This window comes from Anser cygnoides, chromosome 1 (assembly GCF_040182565.1).
Source record: "Anser cygnoides isolate HZ-2024a breed goose chromosome 1, Taihu_goose_T2T_genome, whole genome shotgun sequence".
Taxonomy (NCBI): Eukaryota; Metazoa; Chordata; class Aves; order Anseriformes; family Anatidae; genus Anser; species Anser cygnoides.
In genome coordinates, this window is record NC_089873.1 from 117748247 (window position 1) to 117767120 (window position 18874).

Here is an 18874-nt window from a genome sequence, read left to right on the forward strand (position 1 = left end):
TTACTGATATTTGCCATTTTTCAAATTTAAAATCAATAAGTGAGACACGCAAGGAATTAATTTGGCTTACACAAGTAATACCATTGAAATCAGGCAATCTATACAAATTCTTAAAGTCTAAGTCCTTCAGCAGATGTTTGCATTCTTGTGGTCACAGATGACAATTCTTAATGACAATTTTTTAACTGCCTTGCATTTGTTTGCTGGGCTTTCTAATACTGAGAGCAGTTCATTTCCAGTGAACGCTCTTGGTAACAAATGTAAGTGGAGACAAGATGAGTGGCTTCAGATATGGTCAAAAAAAACACAACAGTCTTTGCAATAATCATTCAGTGTGTTTAACCACAGGGAGTAAAAGAGCAAGGCAGGATGGAAAAGGAAATTCTGAGAAGCTAAATAACCTTTTTTTGCCTTGGTCTTTAATGTTGAGAATTTGGCAGAGATGCAAATCATGAAAGACAAGATCATACCAAAACTAAGATGTCTATAGAAGAGATGCTGGAGCATTACAAAATCAGTGTTGTCAGGTCCAAGTAAGACTGCAAGACAAAATTTGCCAAAAAGTTGAAGCATTGACTTTCTCAGAGAAAAAAAAAAAAAAAAAAGGAAAAAAAAAAAAGCATTGGCTTTCTCAGAAAAACCTATCATATTCCTAGAGGATGTGGAACAGTAAATGTTCTGCTGGTAGTTTAAGAAGGATTTAGGGATACTCTGAAGAATTACAGTTAGTTGAACTTGCTCATCCACCTGGAAAATTGATCAAAACGAGAATTAAAAACATCATGTTCAGTATGTGTATGTCTCATACAATTTCTGTAGAGAAGAATTATGTCTTGCCAGTCTCCTCCTGAAGACTATGCACAGAATAGAGGGGACAGTTTGACTGTTTTACATGCTTGATGTAGACCCCCAGGAAGGACTGAACAAATTCCACACTTTCAGAAGGTGGCTAGAAAACACAAAGCATCGTTTCAACAAGAGCAGAAGCACCTGGGCACCAGCATGCACAGGGCAGAGATTGTCACTGCTTGGGGTGCTGCTGCGGGCTGGAGGCTTTAGGGTTATTAGAGACTGGAAGAAGGGACAAAGTGGACCGAAGTTACTATGTCCCTAGATAAGGCATAAAACTTAGCTGGAGTTTATGTGTAGGACTGGTTAAGCGATTTTAGAAAAATAATATGTCTATATTAAAGGGGAGAGGAAAAAGGATCAAGAACTGGGAAATCTCTCCCCGAAGAAGGCAGATGAAAAGCTTGGTGCTGCTGACCTGGGAACGCAGCTGAACGGAAGGGGTAGGATGAAACCCAATACAATCAGGGCTAGCGCAGAACAGATGAAACAGAAACTTTCCTCCTCCTGTCTCACAGCCTGAAAACACGGGCAACAAGGTGATACATCAACACACACCAACATGCCACCCACAAGCACTAGGGCAGGCAGCTTCCTGTTAGCTTGCATCTCCACGTAGTTTGTTACCACTAGTATTGGAGAACAATGAGGGGAGGGTGGTTTTTTTTTTTATGTATTTTCCATTCTCAAACACCAGCTTCACAGAAAGATGATTTAAAAAAATCCCGGAGGACTTTGCTTCCACCTGTGCTACCTCCCCGGGCACAGCGTGGGCACCAGTTTGAACTGAAGTGGGTGAGGAAAAGCCGCCTCTCGCGCACGCTTGCCTTCCTGCTCCCACATCCACTGGCTGCAGAAATGCTCCAGAAAGCGGAGGAAAGGATGACTAATGCAGCCCAGTCACTCCAGCCCTCCAGTGCTCTGAGTCAGGACTCCCCTGGGATGCTCGGGGCTCTGCTGCTGGATGTATACGTTACAGCCCCGCGGTGCTGCACGGTGCCTGGGCACGACCGCGGTGTCGGTGCGGTGGCTGCAAGATGCCGCCCACCAGCCCGGCTGTCAGCTATAGCGGGGCATTAGTTGTTTGTTGTAAAATGATGTGACATTTCTGAAGTCCCTGCTGCAGAATAAGCTGAGCAGATTTTTGCAATGAAGCCCCCAAATATTTAATAAGCATCGAAACCCCACAGCCCTCTTGACTTCATCCAAAGTCTCGTGGCTTCCTAGAAGTCAGGTCCCTGGTTGAAGGGCTGGATCCTGGTGGGGCTTGAGGACTCCTGCAGTAAATTCACCCTTTATAAAGGTGATTAGAAGATTGCAAGAGAGGGCACTGGCGATGTACTTTGAGCTCTTTCCACGCCCCAGCGCTGCCGTTTACCCACCAGTTCAGGATGAGAGCACGGAGCCCTGTCGCCAGCCTGAGATGCACCTCCAGCTGTGCTGGGATGTTTGCCCAGGGCCAGCTGGTCGGAGGGAGAAGCTGATGCAGGCTTTACCTGCTGGCAGACTCTTGAAAGGCAGTGACCTCTCATCCTCCCCCCAAAAGTCAGCATCAGGTCCCTGTGCTGTCACCCTGTCCTAGCAGAGAATGATGCTGGGCTCCACAGGACTCCTGTGGGGACACAGAGTGCCTCCAGGGATGGCACGAAGCATACATACACACATTTTTGTAAAGAAAGAGCTCTCCTATCTCTGACGACTCCGCTCCCTCTCTTTGCAGCTGTGCATTCATGACAACTACAGAAACAACCCCTTTCACAATTTCCGGCACTGCTTCTGCGTGACCCAGATGATGTACAGCATGATCTCGCTCTGCAGTCTCCAGGTATGTGTATTTCTGCAGAAACCAGATTTGATCCAGTCAGAAGTCTCCTTTTTTCATCCACAGTTATACATCTCAGTTCCTGGCATTTCTTGTCAGGAGTATGGAGAAAAACTTGTTTGAATGAACTTGTTGAAGTTCATCCTATTCAGAAGCTGTAGAGATACTGAGTTTTATTTTTTCCCACTCTTTCCATGGCTTTAGTTAATACAGAATATAATGGCAGCTATCTTCCAGCCCTACCTTAACTAATCAGGATGCTCAAATGACCTGTAAGGGGCTGTGTTACTATATCTGTGCTTTTATATGATCTCTGAAGTAATAGCGAGTTTCAAGCAAATTGGCTCCTTTGAGCTGATGCTATTTAATGCAACAAAGTCAAATCTGAGTCATTTTTGCTGGAAGGGGAGGCAGAATTCTCTCTCTTGACTGAAGTAAATGGATGTATAGAAAAATTCTTCATTTCGCTCTGATTTGCCGCTCTCCGAAATGTAAATGTAGGTGTTTTTTTACTTCTTTTCATTGCTGGGGACAGGGGAAGTAGAAATTGCAATACTACATTAATGCTTTCTATTTTGCAGGAGAAATTTTCCCAAATTGACATCTTGATTCTCATGACTGCAGCAGTATGCCACGACTTGGACCATCCGGGCTATAACAATACGTAAGTCTGCCTTGTGCTTGCCTTAGAGCCTATTGGGAAGGCAAGGCCAGCTGGCATTTTTGGTGGATCAGGTTTTCCTTCTCACAGCTTGAGCTGGCAACGACCTTCCCCCAAGGCCCTGCCATTCACTCATGCATGGGCTAAGGCAGAAAACTCAGGTCTGGATTGGGGCTGCCAGCTGGCCTTGGCTCTGTAAGGGAAAGGCTTTTGCAGATCTCTGCCTCAGCTAGTCCCCCCACTCCTGAGGAAACAAAGTAAATGTTTCACAGCTGAAAGAATGAGGGCGTAAATGGGTATAGCTCTGCTAACCAAGATGGAATAATTGCACTAAAATGCCAAGGGTTATTTGACTTTCACATTACTTCGTAATTATAAATTATGAAATGTATGTTTTTCTATTTAATACCGTGTCAGAAAATTAGATTTGTTGACACATGGTCACTTTTCTGTGCATGTATGCGTGTGTGAAAAACAGAGGAAGATGATCTAATTTATTTGTAGCCACTCATTAAATAGGGGCAGAACTCAGTTCTGACTGAGATCTGTGAGAATCTGTCCATCAGCATCAGTGGGGGTTGGATGAAGCCCAGACAGCTCCTTCTGTGTTTATTTTATGTGACTTTAAGCTACAGAGACTTGGTGAAATAATAAATAAATAAATAAAAACATGGAGGAAGAGTGCCTGAGATGATGTTAAAGTCATATCTGTCTTCTCTGAAAATCTGATTTAGTATTAACAATCAAAAACCAAACTGCAGCTAATTGAATAAGTATTCAGAAGAATGTAAATAAAAGGAAGCAGCATGATTTAGAGCAGCTAGCATGAGTCTGCAGGAGCTCTCATTGTTTTTTTCTGTACATTAGCTATCAGATAAATGCACGAACGGAGCTGGCAGTACGCTACAATGACATCTCCCCGCTGGAGAACCATCACTGTGCTGTGGCTTTCCAGATCATTTCCCAGCCGGAATATAACATTTTCTCCAATGTCGACCAGGACCAATTCAAGCAGATAAGACAGGTATGAATGCTGGTCCCATCTGTGCTATACAGACTGTTCCCGCAGATGCAGCATGCACATCCTCCCTGCTGTATGCTGCAAGTGAATCATTCCCCAGAAGGTAAGACTGAAAAAGCCCCTCGCACTGGGAGGATCCAAGAGGGATTCTTGGAAAATGTCCACAGGAGCACTTCCTGGAATGTCTTGCTGAGAAATAATGAGCACATCCTGACTGTTAAAGCCCATGACATTTTTTGTGTAGTTATTTATATTATTGAAGGAGCCGATTAGCTCTGTCTGGGAAAGGATCATGCTCTCATGGTAGAAGTTTATGCTTTAAGAGAACATTGCATTAATTTTAAAGCGGGGATTCAAAATGGGAAAAGATTTGCAACAGCAGAGCTCTTTTACTGTTGAAGAGGCTCTGGTGGACTGAGAGTTGTCACGGTTATCCCTGAGAAATGAAAATATGCTAGAATTCCCAATAGAGCGCTAAGGACAAAAATTTCTTCTTAGTTTCTACATTACAGCTTCCTTCACACCAGCTGAAGTTGCAGACCAGTGTGAGGGCTCCATGCTGGTCCATTTGGAGTCACTGCTCTGTCAGTGCAGGGGAAGCAGGCATGGGCCCAAAATGGACTCATGTGCATAAGAACCCACAACTTTAAATTAACCACATATTTTCCCATCGTAAGTCATGCCTAGCACAAGGATATGGAGCTCCTAACACATTGGTTGTGCTTGGTTATTTCAAAGCCCTTCATCCAAGGAGGATGAGCACAGAGGACATCCACATCTACTGGCCTTTCTCTCGTCCTTGTTGACTCCATTAAGAGTCGGAACCGAAGTGTGCACTGCTTTGCAAGGGACCAAAAGTGGATCTTGGCAAATAGAGAGTGGCTTTTCACATCCTGTTGTAAAGTTTGTGTTTCCACACTTAGTCAATCAGAAAGGAAAAACCTTAGCACCTTCAGGATGTCACACTAGTGTTACAGATCTAGCCAACCCAGATCTGCATATACCATGGTTTTTCTATTACCCTTTTCCAGTTTGCTTGGTGGTTCCAAGTCAGATCAGTGTTAACAATGTAATACACGTGAGGTTTTTCTTGTGTGAAAGACCCTATTTTTCTCTGTAATAATAGACTTTGTAAAGAACGTCAAGTTGACAATATGAACATGTTTTCTTTGCTAGGGGATAATTACGTTGATCCTGGCTACAGACATGGCGAGACATGCAGAAATACTGGACTCTTTCAAGGAAAAAATGGAAAATTTTGATTACTCAAATGAAGAACACATGACCTGTGTAAGGAGATTTTGTGGATTTTTCTGCGCACGGTGTGAAATCTTGTAGATGAATGTTCATTTATTTAAAAATCAAGAATCAAGATTCACTGTTAAAAAGGAATCCCCTGCCCCACCAAAATGATTTTAAATTTGGAATTACTCTTTATAAAATAGACTATTCCAGCTTTAAAAGTCCTGGAGTCTTTAACATCCAGGGAAGCCTTTCCCCACAGCCTCTAAGCCCTGCTTCACAATGAGCTTCATGGTCTTTTGGGACCAAAACTCTTCACACAGCAGGGAAGCACACATCCTGCTGGATCTCATCCCAGTGTTGCAGGCAGGGCAAACAAGGCAGAGAGCGGATAAGTGGTTTACATGGGGTAAATGGGAGAGTGGAATAGAATCCATTCGAGACCCCTGATTTAATTCTAAAGCTGTCCTTTCTGTCTGAGAACATTCCCTCCCACTGCATTGTAAGGACATGGGTTCTGGCTAGGGGAAAAAGGGCTGACGTGAAGACTGGAGTATTAAAGGATTATCCTCTTTCAGCTGAAGATGATACTGATAAAATGCTGCGATATCTCCAATGAGGTCCGCCCGATGGAAGTTGCAGAGCCCTGGGTAGATTGCTTGCTAGAGGAATATTTTATGCAGGTAAGAATGAGGGAGCGACGCAGTCGCACAGTGGGCTGCTGTGGCCAGATCCCACCTCAGCTCTGAGTGCTCAGCTGCCTGACAGCCCGGGCTAGCTCTGAGACAGAAAGGCTTCTTTTATGGAAAGCTGAAGAAGCAGGTCAGCAAGACAAGCTGTTCAGAAAGCAAATGAATGCAATTGACTGTAATTCATAGAGGAAAGACAACACTCTTCTAGCTCACTGCATCTGCAGCTTTTTCCTCAAAATTACAATTTCTCTGTGCCTTATTGTTTTGGCCACCCAACAAAATCCCTGTGCCCACAGAGCCAGTAGGTGAAAGTCTGCAGTGGGATATCTTTTTTGCATGTGCAGTCTGTGATTCCCCTGCCCATGAACCCGCATAGAAACAGTAAGTTATGGGGTCAGGTAGGTAGCTTGGGAAACTCCTTTCAGTCAAAGGAGGTATTCTCCATGGATCTAGCTAGCCAGAACTGGTTTGAAACATTATTAAAGAAGAACAAGTAATTTCTGAAGGAGTACCTGGAAAAGAGTCACTCTCTGGTGAATGAGGAAGTCAAAGACCTACTCCTCTTTCGGAGTGGTGAGAGCCATTAACACCTTTCTGAATGCTCAGAAATATGATACCCCACTATTCCCATGGGATTGCAGAGACCAGGTGGCCTCGTTGCCCTGTAAGCCTGGAGGTGAAGGCTTCCATGCCCATGCTGCATAGATGTAGCTAACTGTAGTTCTCTTTGTTCAGAGGCTTGCTCTCAACAAGGCAGGATATGTCGGCCTGAGGGAAGCACATTTCTATTCCCTGTTATCTTCAGACACCACTGAGATGTGCGCCTGAAGGCTACTGCCCTTTAGCTAGTCGTCTGCTTGGTACATTGCTCTCCCTATGGGCTTCCAGCCGAGATTAATGTCCCTTAACTCTGGATTTGTTCCAGAGTGACCGAGAAAAATCGGAGGGGCTTCCTGTGGCACCTTTCATGGACCGCGATAAAGTGACCAAGCCAACGGCGCAGATCGGCTTCCTGAAGTTCGTTCTCATCCCCATGTTCGAGACAGTAACAAAGGTGGGTCAGCCAAGGCCAGGGGCAGAACCAGGAGCGTGCAGTGCTTCATCACGGGCTCTGATGGGTGTTGAGTTAGCCAGGGAAACGAGGATGTTTGCTCCGCACCCTGCCTTTTGTCCACTTCTAGCATGTACAGGTTAGTGAATGCAAAAGGAGATGTCAACTTTCTCTCTTGTTTTCATCCAGCTATTCCCAGAAGTGGAGGAGGTGATGCTCCAGCCCCTTTGGGAATCCAGGGACCGCTATGAGGAATTAAAACAGATAGATGATGCTATGAGAGAGGTGAGCCATAAATATCTCCTTGATAAAGCAAACATTGTGATTTAATAAGTGAAACACTGTAATTTAATAGCCCTTTAATTCCAAAACAGTAGGAATGCTTAAAGCATAGTCATAATCATGAGAAACACATTAATCACGCTGAGCTGGAGGCAGGCACGTGCCACCAGCAGCCTGCATGCACACGAGCATCCTGCACCCACCCCAGCACAGCTGTGGGGATGGAGATGCCTGCAGGAGGGGCACCTGGAGAACAAGCCCAGGGAAAAGAGCCTGAGGGGAGAGCAACAGCAAACTCCTCTTCCAGGAGGGAGCTGCCTTCCCCTGGGAAGGAGCTGGCCTGGACTGGGTAGCAACAAGTTGTCCTGGGCTCGGGCAGTTCAAGGGACTGCACCACCGAGGCACAGTTTTCTTTTCTGGAAAGAGACCTCTGCTCACAAGTCTGTCAACAGGGGGGACAGGCTTGAATTTTATGAGGGGTTGCTCTCAGATACACAGCATCTAGTGGGGTTGAACACAAAGCAAATGAAGCCGTTTCATGGCTCAGGCTGATCGGGGACCTCTGTTTACAGAGTACCTCTTGTTTTGACATGTAAGGCTTAGGGAAGGTTGGATATACATATAACAGCCTTCGCTCCCTCTGGCCACATCTGCGTGGCCTCCGGACTTCATCAGCAGGGCAGAGCCTGAGGCCAAAACCCAGGAGTGGTTTCCCCAGCCTGCCCCAGGAGGCCTTCCTTGCACACCTTCCTTACGTGCCTCTTCCAGCACTTCCTTTCTGTGCTGAGACAGACAACAAAACCTGCCCGAATGGCATCACACTCCAGGGTTTTCTCAGACATGAACAAATTTATCATGTAGACAGGCCACTATCCGTCACTGTGTCATTAAATACATTGGGAAGTGCCCTGGAGCACTAGTTGTGCTGATATGCTTTGCTATGGGGAAAATGAAGGTTCATTCACATGGAAGTCCCAGGCTGGATCAAGAGGATGGTGGTGGCTTTCTGCTGTAGTTCCCACTTCCTCCCAAATGGTTTGGAGGAAAAGCCTCTGAGCAGCACAAACACTAAGGCTGGTTAATCAAAGACCACACATTTTGAGAGCACTGAGTTATAAATGAGAAGAAAGCCTTCAGCTCTCTTCAGTTTAGAGTGGAGCATTTCTCAAAGGAGGGAAGAAGAGCTCAGAGATGAGTGCAAGACTTTCCAAGACCTCTTCTTTTTTCAACCTCAGCTGAGATTTTACTTCTGCTTTACAGAAGCTGTCAAAACAGAAAGTTCATACAAACCGATGGAGCTTTAATTATGATGTGTTGACACAAGAGGTCTTAGGAAAATACGAGCTGCCTGAAGTCAGAAATAACCTGAAACAAGAGGGGTTAGCAAATAGTCCTAGAGCATAACAGGGCAGATGATAGGAACACCGAGTTCTGTTTCCTCCAGGCCTAGCCGCAGAGCTGTTTGGATGAAATGGTGCCTGCGATATAGCAAGCTGTGGGGAGATGAGTGCTGGATTCACAGCAGCTGCGCAAATCCACGGTGCTAACGCTGCTTTGCTCTTCCTTGCAGCTGCAGCAGAAGAAAAGCGACAGCCTGACCACCGGCAGTACCGAGAAATGAGAAGAAAAGGACTTTGAGCAAAACATAACCGCTAAGGTTATTTTCTTTTCGAGAAATACTGTATTTGCCAACCAGACGTGGCGGCTACGTCGAAACCCAGCGGGGACCACTCAGGAGGAGAGGTGGCCGGGATGGATGCCCTGCCCGCCCGCCCAGGCGCTGCCACCCCTGCGGACGCCGCACAGGTCACAGCACAGCTCCCGTCTGCAGCGGGTTTGCGTTTTTGGCCACCACTGGGAATTAGGCCCGCTGTCTTTAAGGGCAAAGCGGAGCTGAGTAAGGAGCCGTTTCTGGAAAAATGATCCACTGGCGTCCAAAAACAAAAGAAAAAGTTGTTTTAGTCAAGATACTACATACATGTGTACAGCGGTATGCTAATTACAGCATAGCTTAACAGATGCTTGTATTCTGACAGGGCCCTGGCAGATATTTTTGTTTGCCAAGTAGGCCCTAATGACACATTTCTCTGTATTATTCTCTGAATTTTATAGTGTTCACAGTACATTCAGAAGCCCAGCAATTTCGTTTTTCTATACTAGAAGAAGTCAGAAAGAACCTTCATGGGTTTGCAGGTTCGCTTTGTGGCCCTGTACAGCTGTCGTCAGGGGGTCCTTCAGCACAAGCAAAGGGGTGGAGCACCACGCTGACACCACCGTGCAAGCAGACTTTTATCCTCGTGAAAGCAAAAAGCAACACCACCAACAAGAAGAACCTTCAAAGATGTACAGATTTTTTTTTTTTTTACTTTTAAACTGATCTGCTAAATAATATATTCTTCTACAGAAATGGGTGTCGTACCTGTTTTCTTTTGCGTATGTGTTCACAGAGTGAACACAAGTGAAGAGAAGGTGAGGGGCTGTAAAGGAGAGGGGAGGGTCTGGTCTCCTTAAGATGAGAGGTTTCAGAAACAGTTTTGGTGAAGCAATCACACCATGAGAGCAGCACGGAGGGAGCATCCCTTTCAGCGATGACTCGCAAAGGCTGGGAGCCTCACAGAGAGCAGTATTATATCAAAGCAGCAAAGCAGCCATCCCTACCTGACTCCCGCTTGCACATTTCCCCAGCTCCATGACAGAGCCCCAGCCTGCTCTCTCTGCTGGTGCCCCTTCCTGCCCGGGCTGCCTGCTCCTTTAAGCGTCTGTTTGTGTGCATGCTTTGGGGCTTTCTGCTGCAAGCTGGAGAAGGGTCTGGCCCCTGGATTTGCACAGTCTTGGGGGACCCCAAGGTAGATGGGAAGATCCAAGCGCGGGGTCAGCTCCCAGCTCTGCAGGCATCTTCACGAACAAATGAACTAAGCCCTAGTTTTGATTAACCTCAACACTTTCGGTCCTTGAAAGTTGGATTTGAATTGTGTGGTTTGGACCTTTTCTTCCGCACTAAATCTTATAATCCAAAGTACATTGTGACCCAGATTGTTTTGCTGAGGAATTCTCCACTTCTTTTTCACTAATAAATCAAATTTACCATCTCCATTCAAGCAGATTTCCGTCACAAATCAGCTCCCAAAGCAGATGTGCTGTGCAGGAGCTATAAACAATTGCTTAGGACATGCCAAGTCCTGCATCGAGCTAGTTACACTAGATGAGAAAACCTGCTGTAGGAACTCGACTGCACCCTCCTCCCACTAAAATCGTTTAAGGGTTAGATCCTGATAGGAAGTTTTGTTTCAGCCAGAAGAACTTTCTCTAACCATAAGCCCTGATCCAGCAAGTATTTATGTGTGCGCTTAACTTCCACGCGCCTCATCAGGGACCCTGGCGCACAGTAGCTAATTGCAGAGTGCAGGCTCCTCAGCTCTCCCTAATTGAAGCGCATGGGAGCTTTGTAATGGATGGTTCTTGCTGCCTGCTTTGGCTCCGTCATTTTTTCAGAGCAAACTGGAAAGCGTGCACAGCAGAGATGACCAGAGGATGCTGGTGCGATCCCGCTGACCTTATCGGAGCTGCATCAGACACGTGGAGAGCCCTACTCGGGGCTGCACGAATGCATGCCATGGTGCTGCGATGCTCTCTGTGGCTCGCTGAAAGAGCAGGGAATGTCCAGGCTGCTATTTACAGTCTGTCATAAAAAAGACCACAATAATCATGACCTACTGGTATATACAGGAGTGCCACAGCATTCTTTAATCTCATTTTCCTTCATAATATTAGATTTCTGAAGAGACAATTCTCCCGACATACACTTAACCAAGGGGATGGTAAGGCATTCTCTCATAATTCTAGTTTCTTGCACTTTTTTTCCAAAATATTTGATGCTGTGATTCATATGTAAATGAACAGATTTGAGGATCTTGGCAATCAGCCCATTAAAATGTCACACGTTTTCAGGGTGACATTTTAAAACTACACTTAGCACGAAAACAAAGTTTTCGGAGACAGCCAGACAGATGTCTGAAGTGTGATTCAATCTTTTCTCTCCCTAATCCGATGACTAAGAATGGATGTTTTATCTCATTGTTACTGTTTTACCTTACGGTAGGCGCCTTGCAAAGAACCTTATGTGGTCTGCTGCACGCGTCTTTACGGCATCATGACAGCGATGCATACCGCTGTACACTGCTGCTCCTGCACAGGTGGGGAAAGCTGAACATGAAACAGTTTGTAACTACTCCACGCCGTTCAGCTTGAAAAACTAGCGATGAGCCCTGGGAATTCACTTCTTTTTATTTTTTAATGATGAGATCCCACAGCCCCATGCGCACTTCATTCGTGAGTGTGGCTTTCATAATCGGATCAAACCAAGGCCGTAGTGTAACTACACGTCTTGGGAAGGAAGCAGCTTTTTTAAAACCTGAGTGCCCCCACGGCAGCCAATTTGCGGTGAAAATTTAGTGCGTGTTAAATACACGGGTTATGTAACGCCAGAGAAATATCTGCACATGGAAATTGTACATCTCGGTGCTGCCTCTGAGCAGCAATAACAGCGGCATCTGCTCCATGCGGGAGCGAAGCAGAGCGCTGGTGCAGAGCGCGAGCCCACCAGGGGAAGCACTGTCAGGCAGCATTAAATTCTCCTGCTTCAACAGCGGGCTCTGGCTGCAAGCTGCTTGCTCCCTCACCCTGGAAACGTCCAAAGATAGAGCAGGGCTTACCTTTGTGCCTGGTTTGCGGCATTAAAAGCATGCACACTTCTTATTTTCCTGTCCTTATTGTTCTGGTTTGCTGTGAGGGCTTCTGCGAGGCAGATCCTGCCCTCCTGGGCCATGCCCCTGCTTGCACAGCCCCCTGCCCCCTTGCTATCGAGGCTGTTCAGTGCCAACAACATGAAGCAAAGACTTTCTAAATAGTGTTGTTAAAATAGGTTGGGTGCTGCTTTTCTGGGCAATGCAACAATGCAGCAGGGGATCACTTCTTTCTTTCAGCCCTCCAGGGGAATGCTTAGGTGGAGGTGAAGTTTGTACTGTGAAAAACTTGGTCATCAGACTCCTGGTCCATGTGTGAGTCCTACGATAGTGCAAGAAATCAGCAGTGGTCTTAATAACGAGCCTAGCTCTGCCACTGGCTTCAAATACCACCTGGAGTGAGTCGCCAAGCCCGGGCTTCCCTCTCCATTCAATAGGAGACCCGCCTCTGTGCAGCACCTTGGCTGCCAAATGCTCCTCAGAGCAAGAACCCGGAGTCACTATTTTCAGAAAATATGACTTCAGAGAAGCTTCTGGCCAAAAAGCTTACTAGATGTTCTCATAACCGAAGAAGCTGTAACCAACAAGCCAAGCATCTCTTCTTCATCAGGCGGTGGTAGATCTGGACCCTTGCTGGATAGAAGTCACACTTCTCACCATCTCACACACACCGCAAGAAAGCCTCCTGACTTCTTTGGCACGTAGTCAAGAATTACAGGTGTGCTCAGGCACACGCACACGCACAGGATTGCTGTCTGTAGACATTTTTATAACACTGCTCTTGGCTCTGGTGCAAGACAAACGTAGAACCAGGAGGCCTTGGAAAGCGTAAACTAGCCCGCTCGCAGCCAAGGCTGGCTACGATGCCTCTGAGGAAAAATCTCTGTTTTCCAAATTGTGTGGAAACACGCTTACTGCCTGGCTGATGGGCCCGGCAGAGCCCCGTCCCCGAAGGCTCGGAGGCGGCAGGAGCCTGGAACAGCTCTGTTTCTTTCCAGAAGAACAGCCCCGGTGGTGTCCCGGGCGCAGGCTAGCTGGATGTGCTCCAGGCTGGAAAACACAACAAGAAAAGTGGCATAGAAAGGTATAAATCCTCCTCAAACCTGTGTCTCCGAGCCATGCCTTCTGGCATTTCCAGTTAACAGAAGGGTATTACGTGGGCATAGCATCCCCTCGTAATTTTTCAGCCTCATTTTCGTTTTCATCCCAGTTCGGTGTCTGGGTGCCTGCTCCTGGCACAGCGTCCCCGTGAAGAAGAGCACGGCGAGGGCATCGTGATGGGGACCGCTCTGCCCCTGTGCCCAGCCACGACCGCCCCGGTGACACTGCGATGGCTGTGATGCGGGTGCAGACACCTGGCAAGGTGAAGGTAACGCCAACAGGGCATTCGCTCTGGGGCCCTTTTGCTCCTTCCAGCCTCTTCTCCAGGGGCTGGTGGTCAGTGGCGGTGGCATTTTGAAGGGGAGCTTCGTTTGTTTGTGCTGGATGTTTTGCTTTGTTTTGTTTTGTTTTGTTTTGTTTCGTTTTGTTTTTTTCAAGCACTTTTCCATCTGGCCCTGCAGCGCTCAGTCTGCTTTCTAAATCGACATATTGCAGTGGCAGCACTTGTGCACTGCCGTGGCCAGTGCCTGGGGGCCAGACAGGCTTTCCCCCCACACCAAAGCCATCTTGCAAGACCTTTACATTTGGGGCCATGGAAAACGGCACCGGAGGCTGAAATCACCTCTTGTGGTTTGGTTGCAAATGTAGCTGGGCAGGCTCCTGCTGGGCAGTTCAGAGAGCCCAGCACATGGTGCACCTGGGGGCATCCTACAGTGTTTGGGAAGGATGGGAGCTGGGAGAAAGCCTCTGCTGGTCTCCTCTCAGCTGTGGCAAAAAAAGAGTTACAGGAATAACAGATTTTCCCATCTGATGAGCAAGCTCCCTCCTTCCCCCCCTAAAGATTCTGCACTAGTTTGAAAGCTTGATGGTACTTTTTTTTTTTTTTAATTAATAAACCCACAGTTAAATGAAATTAATATGCAGAGCAGTGTTTGTGTTGCTTTGATCTCAAGCTGTTATCTTCCTGTCCCCAAAATGTTATGAACCTTAGGCAAAATCACCCTTGACATACATAAACCCACCGTGTTCCTACTAGAAAACACTGTGCGGGGTGGTGGCAGGGAGATGTTTTCCGTGATGTTTCCTTGCCCTGCGTCAAAACAACCTGCCCGATTCCACCCCCAGCCCAGCTCCTGATCACCACCGGGGTCCCTCCGCCACCTCCTTCCATGCTAGCAGAGGAGCAAGAAGGCAAGAACCCAGGGAGGGCAAGGGAGGAAGGGAGAGCCCAGAAGGCAAGGAGCCCCTGGGCTGGGCGCTGGGGAGCCCAAACTGCATGGACAGGAGGACACGGCGCTCCTTTCCCCCATTACCCCGCCAGCACCATGGCCGGGCCACGTGGCGCCTGCAGGGCTGGCCGGCAGGATTTGGGCACCAGCAAGCTCTCAGCTGCAGGGAGGCAGCCACGTATCTCAGGGAAGAGCTGGAGGAATCTGCTCCGAAAGGTTACAGGTTAACGAGTGAGTCTAAAACACCGTGTACCTCAGAAAGTTCACCGGGGCGATGTGCCTGTCATAAACGACAATTTTATTTCTTCCAGGCTGTGCTATTTTTTCCCCCCAAGACTTTGATCCTCCCAGTCGTTCTGGCTACTGTGTGCATTGCCAAGGGCAGATCTCCAGATGCAGTGGCTTGTCCCGGCTCCCTCGCTTGCGGAGGACACACCACCCATTTTCAGGAAGGTGACCCAAAACTGTGCTGCCACTTCCCAGCCCCGCACCACGCCGAGCACCCATGCCGGGGATGGGGCTGCGGGACGGCACCCAGCCTCACCCGCTGGAGTAAGTTTCAGGAGGAGGGAAAATGCATTCCTATGCCTACGGCTGATTTTAATTAAGTATTTAGTGTCTTAAGCTACTGTGACTAAGGGGGAAATTGTGGACGCTCGGGTAGGGGCACCCACAGTTTTGAACTGCGCTGAACTATAGGCACAGCTTCACTTCAGTGCTGTACACCATCAAGACTCATCACGTGTCTTTTGTGTGAGAATACATAAAATTAAATCAAAAACTTTATAAATGGATTAATACAAAGTTGCCTAATCAGTATGGCAGAGCTCTTTTTTTCAAACATCAGCTCTGCAGGCTAACTCAGGAGCCTTACTTATTTCAAAACTGAGATTAAATCTATTATTTCCAGTGTAATAATCTTATAACACCTCTGAATTTATCTCTAGGACAAAGGTCTTTTCTCATCCCAGCTGTTAAAATTTAACTAGGGAGACAATAATCATCTTTAAAGACACACTGTACACAAAGAGGGACTTGGTGGCGTGACTTACAGGAGGAACTCAGAGTTTGCAGAGTAAGAATGGTGTTTGCAGGCTGTAAAAGAGAGTGACAGTCCCAGGAACATTCTTTCGAAAGAGGGTGCACGCTCCACGGGATGACTTGCTCCCTATTCACCAGGGTCAAAATCAGAGCCCTTTTGCCTGATTTATCTTTTTTTTTTTGAGCCCTGCTGTGTTTTGAGCTCAGCAGAAAGTTTCACCGCCGTGTCTGAATTCGCCCTCTGAACGAGAGGACAGCACAGATGCGGGCCTGCGTGGTGCAGCCTTCCTAGGGCTGCGTGCAGGTGCCCCCAGCAAGTCACCTGAAAACCAGCTTCTTGGTAAACAAGCACGATAACCAAGGGCAGATAAAGTCCCTGGGTTAGTCCTGGGTATGTGTGAGCTGCCTCGGTGCAAAGCTGCCCTTACTCTACCTTCCCAACCCCTGGGACAGCGTGGATGTGACCTTGCTGCCACTGCCAACATGTGGGGCGGCAGCGAGACTGGAACCCCCAAAACCCAAACCTTGCGGCCCCGCTTCACCCCCAGCCATCCTGGAGGGGAAGGGGTCCCAGCCTTGAGGCTGCACGTGTCGCTGAGACCCCTGGGGGGAAAACCAGACTTGGGCAGGGCAGGGGGAACTATGCTGAGGCTCCCCACCACGCACCTCCCTCTGTGCTGGGGGTGAGAGCTGGCACTGCAGAGCCAGAGGGAGATGGGGCATCGCCCCCTGTCTGGGCTTTGCATTTGTGGAATAAAACTAGGGACTGTGCTGGCCCTAACCAAGGAACAAAGCGTGGGACACTGCTGCCACGTAACCAAGCCAGCAAAAAAGAAATCTAGAAAATACGAAACCACATGGATACAGAAGTTAAATGCCTTCAGGCTTTCAGCATGTTTTTGAAGTCACAACGCAGCATCTAACACAGAAGGTTTAGCAGATAGATCTGCATACATATTTGCATACGGCCCTCATTAGACAAAATTCCAATTAAGCATTCAGTGCATGCAAGATTGGCAGATACACGAGCCTAACAGGTGGGCCATTTTATGCTATGTGATGGCACAATTAAACCCTTTTCTGCCCAAATAAGGATTCGCTAGCTTGCATCAGCTCCATCCATTTCCCAGATCGCCCAAACCTGAGACCTTTTATCTTCTCCCGTTTCTCACTTTTTTTCAGAATTATGTTACTACCTACTCCATTAAGAACCCTTTTTTATTTAGCCCATCTAAATGTATTCTCATCTATGTAAAAGCACCGTAATAATAAGGAAGCATATAGGAGCCTGACATTTCTTTTCATGCTGGTACTTACTGTTCAAAATGTCCTAGAAGAATATCAGCGACGTCCGTCTTTTCACAGGTGAAGGGGACTAATAATCCGAAAGGACTCTCTGTCTTTGGTAGCATGCTGCACCAAGCAGACCATTTCATTACCCTTTTGCAAAATACATTGAGAACCCTCTGATAACACCCAAATCAGTCCCCTCACTCCCAAACACATGACCATTGCATTGAAGAACTGACAAGGGAGGGTGATGGAAGAAAATTAGGCAAAATTTTTACATTTTCTGATTCTTAAGGAATTGGCAGTGTGGATAGGATAATAGCCACTATTCTCAGGTGAGATGGTGCTAGCAATAAACAATTTTTGTAACTATCATACACCTGTAGAAGCCCTTGAACACATCAAACCTTTCTGCCAGGAATACTTTTCTGTAAGTAACGTGCATCAGCCACCTGTAGGCTCCAGCTCTGCGTCCCTGGGCACAGCTCCCCAGAAGGACATCCAAACTACATGGCCACAAGAGCTAAAGATGGAGTCAGCACTTATCCTCTCAAGACTGAGGCCACTATGAATATTTCCTCCCCATTTTTTTCCTCCAGATCAAGTTGAGACAACCCATTGGACATTTCACAGTAGTCACTGATCGCAGCAAGGGTCTTAGATGCAAATCGTCTCCAAAGAGTTCAGCTCAGTTACAACCCTGACCTCAACTCCTGGTCTATAGCTATCACATCTAAGCACCGCTTCTTCGGTTTAGCTCCAGCAAGGACACTTGGACAGTGGTAGTGCACAGGGATACATTAAAACAGGAACATTTAACTTGGAAGCCCCTCAGTTTAAAACTTATCCAGCCTTCGCTAGAGACAACCACATTCCACCAGGAAAGGAATGTCTGTAAGGATGAAACAGAAATGGCTGTCTCGTCTCCCAGCCTAAGGGAAGTTAAAGTAGGTGTCGTTAGTCGTCTCTTCACTTCTAATACCACATATTACTTTCTGCTGGAAGATGACTTCATGCTGTGGTAGCCTCGAATTGCTGGGCAGCCTGCAAACACCGAGGAACATGGTTTATACCTCAAGGAGATGACAGCATAATCAGAAGTGGAGCATAAGTGACTTCAAACGGTATGAGGAAGGAACAAAGCGTTTTGTGATGTACACCCCAGAACGGGTGATGGCAGTGCTCTGATGATGCTGAATGCTCTCATTGCTCAGGTCCTGCTCGTTAACCCTTGCACACACAGTACTGGTGCCACCTTTGGACACCAAAAACTCTGAGAGAGAAAGACAGAGGAAGTCACAGGGATGAAGAACCCAACCAATAAACCACTAAATTACACTTCTCCAAAATAAAGTCACAGCTGCAAACCCATCTGCATCTATCAGCTGAAGTTTCTTGCTTGGCTTATGGCAGAAATGCTGATAGCATGTTTCTTCTGCTGCGGTTCAGGCAAGATGTACTGGCTGCACGAACCCAAGCCATGGCAGCACGTGCTGTGTGGCTGATGCAGCCCCTTCTCACCTGGACAGAAGCCTGCTAGATAGCTTGGTGCAGAGACGATCCGGTTGCTTCTCTGCAGAGCTTGGCTGAACGCTTGGATCCAGAGACTTTCCCTCCCTCCCCTAGATCTTGCCAGGCCTAGCGTTAAACCTACACGTTCAGCTTATCTGTTGACTTTAAATAAGGATAATTTAGATATGTTTTCCTCCTAAATTACATAGATTTATTGTAAGCTGGGAACACCGCGCTCTGCTCGTATAAGTGCAACGAGCCCATTAAACTCTGAGTAGGACGGGACAAATCACGCTAGGGCAAAAAGCAGCCCGCCTTCACCCCTCCCTGGGACGGCTC

General features: G+C 47.2%; 1 protein-coding gene and 1 long non-coding RNA gene across 11 annotated transcripts in view; one reads left to right on the top strand and one right to left on the bottom strand.

The window, feature by feature from the left end:
- PDE9A (phosphodiesterase 9A) overlaps positions 1-9796 on the top strand; it is a 43024-nt gene extending 33228 nt beyond the window's left edge. For all 10 annotated transcript variants that reach the window (XM_048064274.2, XM_013181371.3, XM_066979392.1 and 7 more), the window contains 8 exons: positions 2570-2674; positions 3253-3335; positions 4200-4356; positions 5530-5643; positions 6174-6278; positions 7213-7341; positions 7528-7623; positions 9191-9796. In XM_048064274.2, coding sequence (XP_047920231.1) covers positions 2570-2674; positions 3253-3335; positions 4200-4356; positions 5530-5643; positions 6174-6278; positions 7213-7341; positions 7528-7623; positions 9191-9241 — 840 coding nt within the window. In that variant the 3' untranslated portion in view covers positions 9242-9796. The remainder of the gene's footprint in view (positions 1-2569; positions 2675-3252; positions 3336-4199; positions 4357-5529; positions 5644-6173; positions 6279-7212; positions 7342-7527; positions 7624-9190) is intronic.
- A 3482-nt stretch (positions 9797-13278) lies between these two features.
- On the bottom strand, positions 13279-18262 carry LOC125182830 (uncharacterized). Its single transcript, XR_007163450.2, has 3 exons — positions 18016-18262; positions 17051-17146; positions 13279-13412 (listed from the first exon to the last, which is right to left on the bottom strand). It is a non-coding gene; the product is annotated as an uncharacterized lncRNA (long non-coding RNA).
- Between the last annotated feature and the right edge of the window lie 612 nt (positions 18263-18874).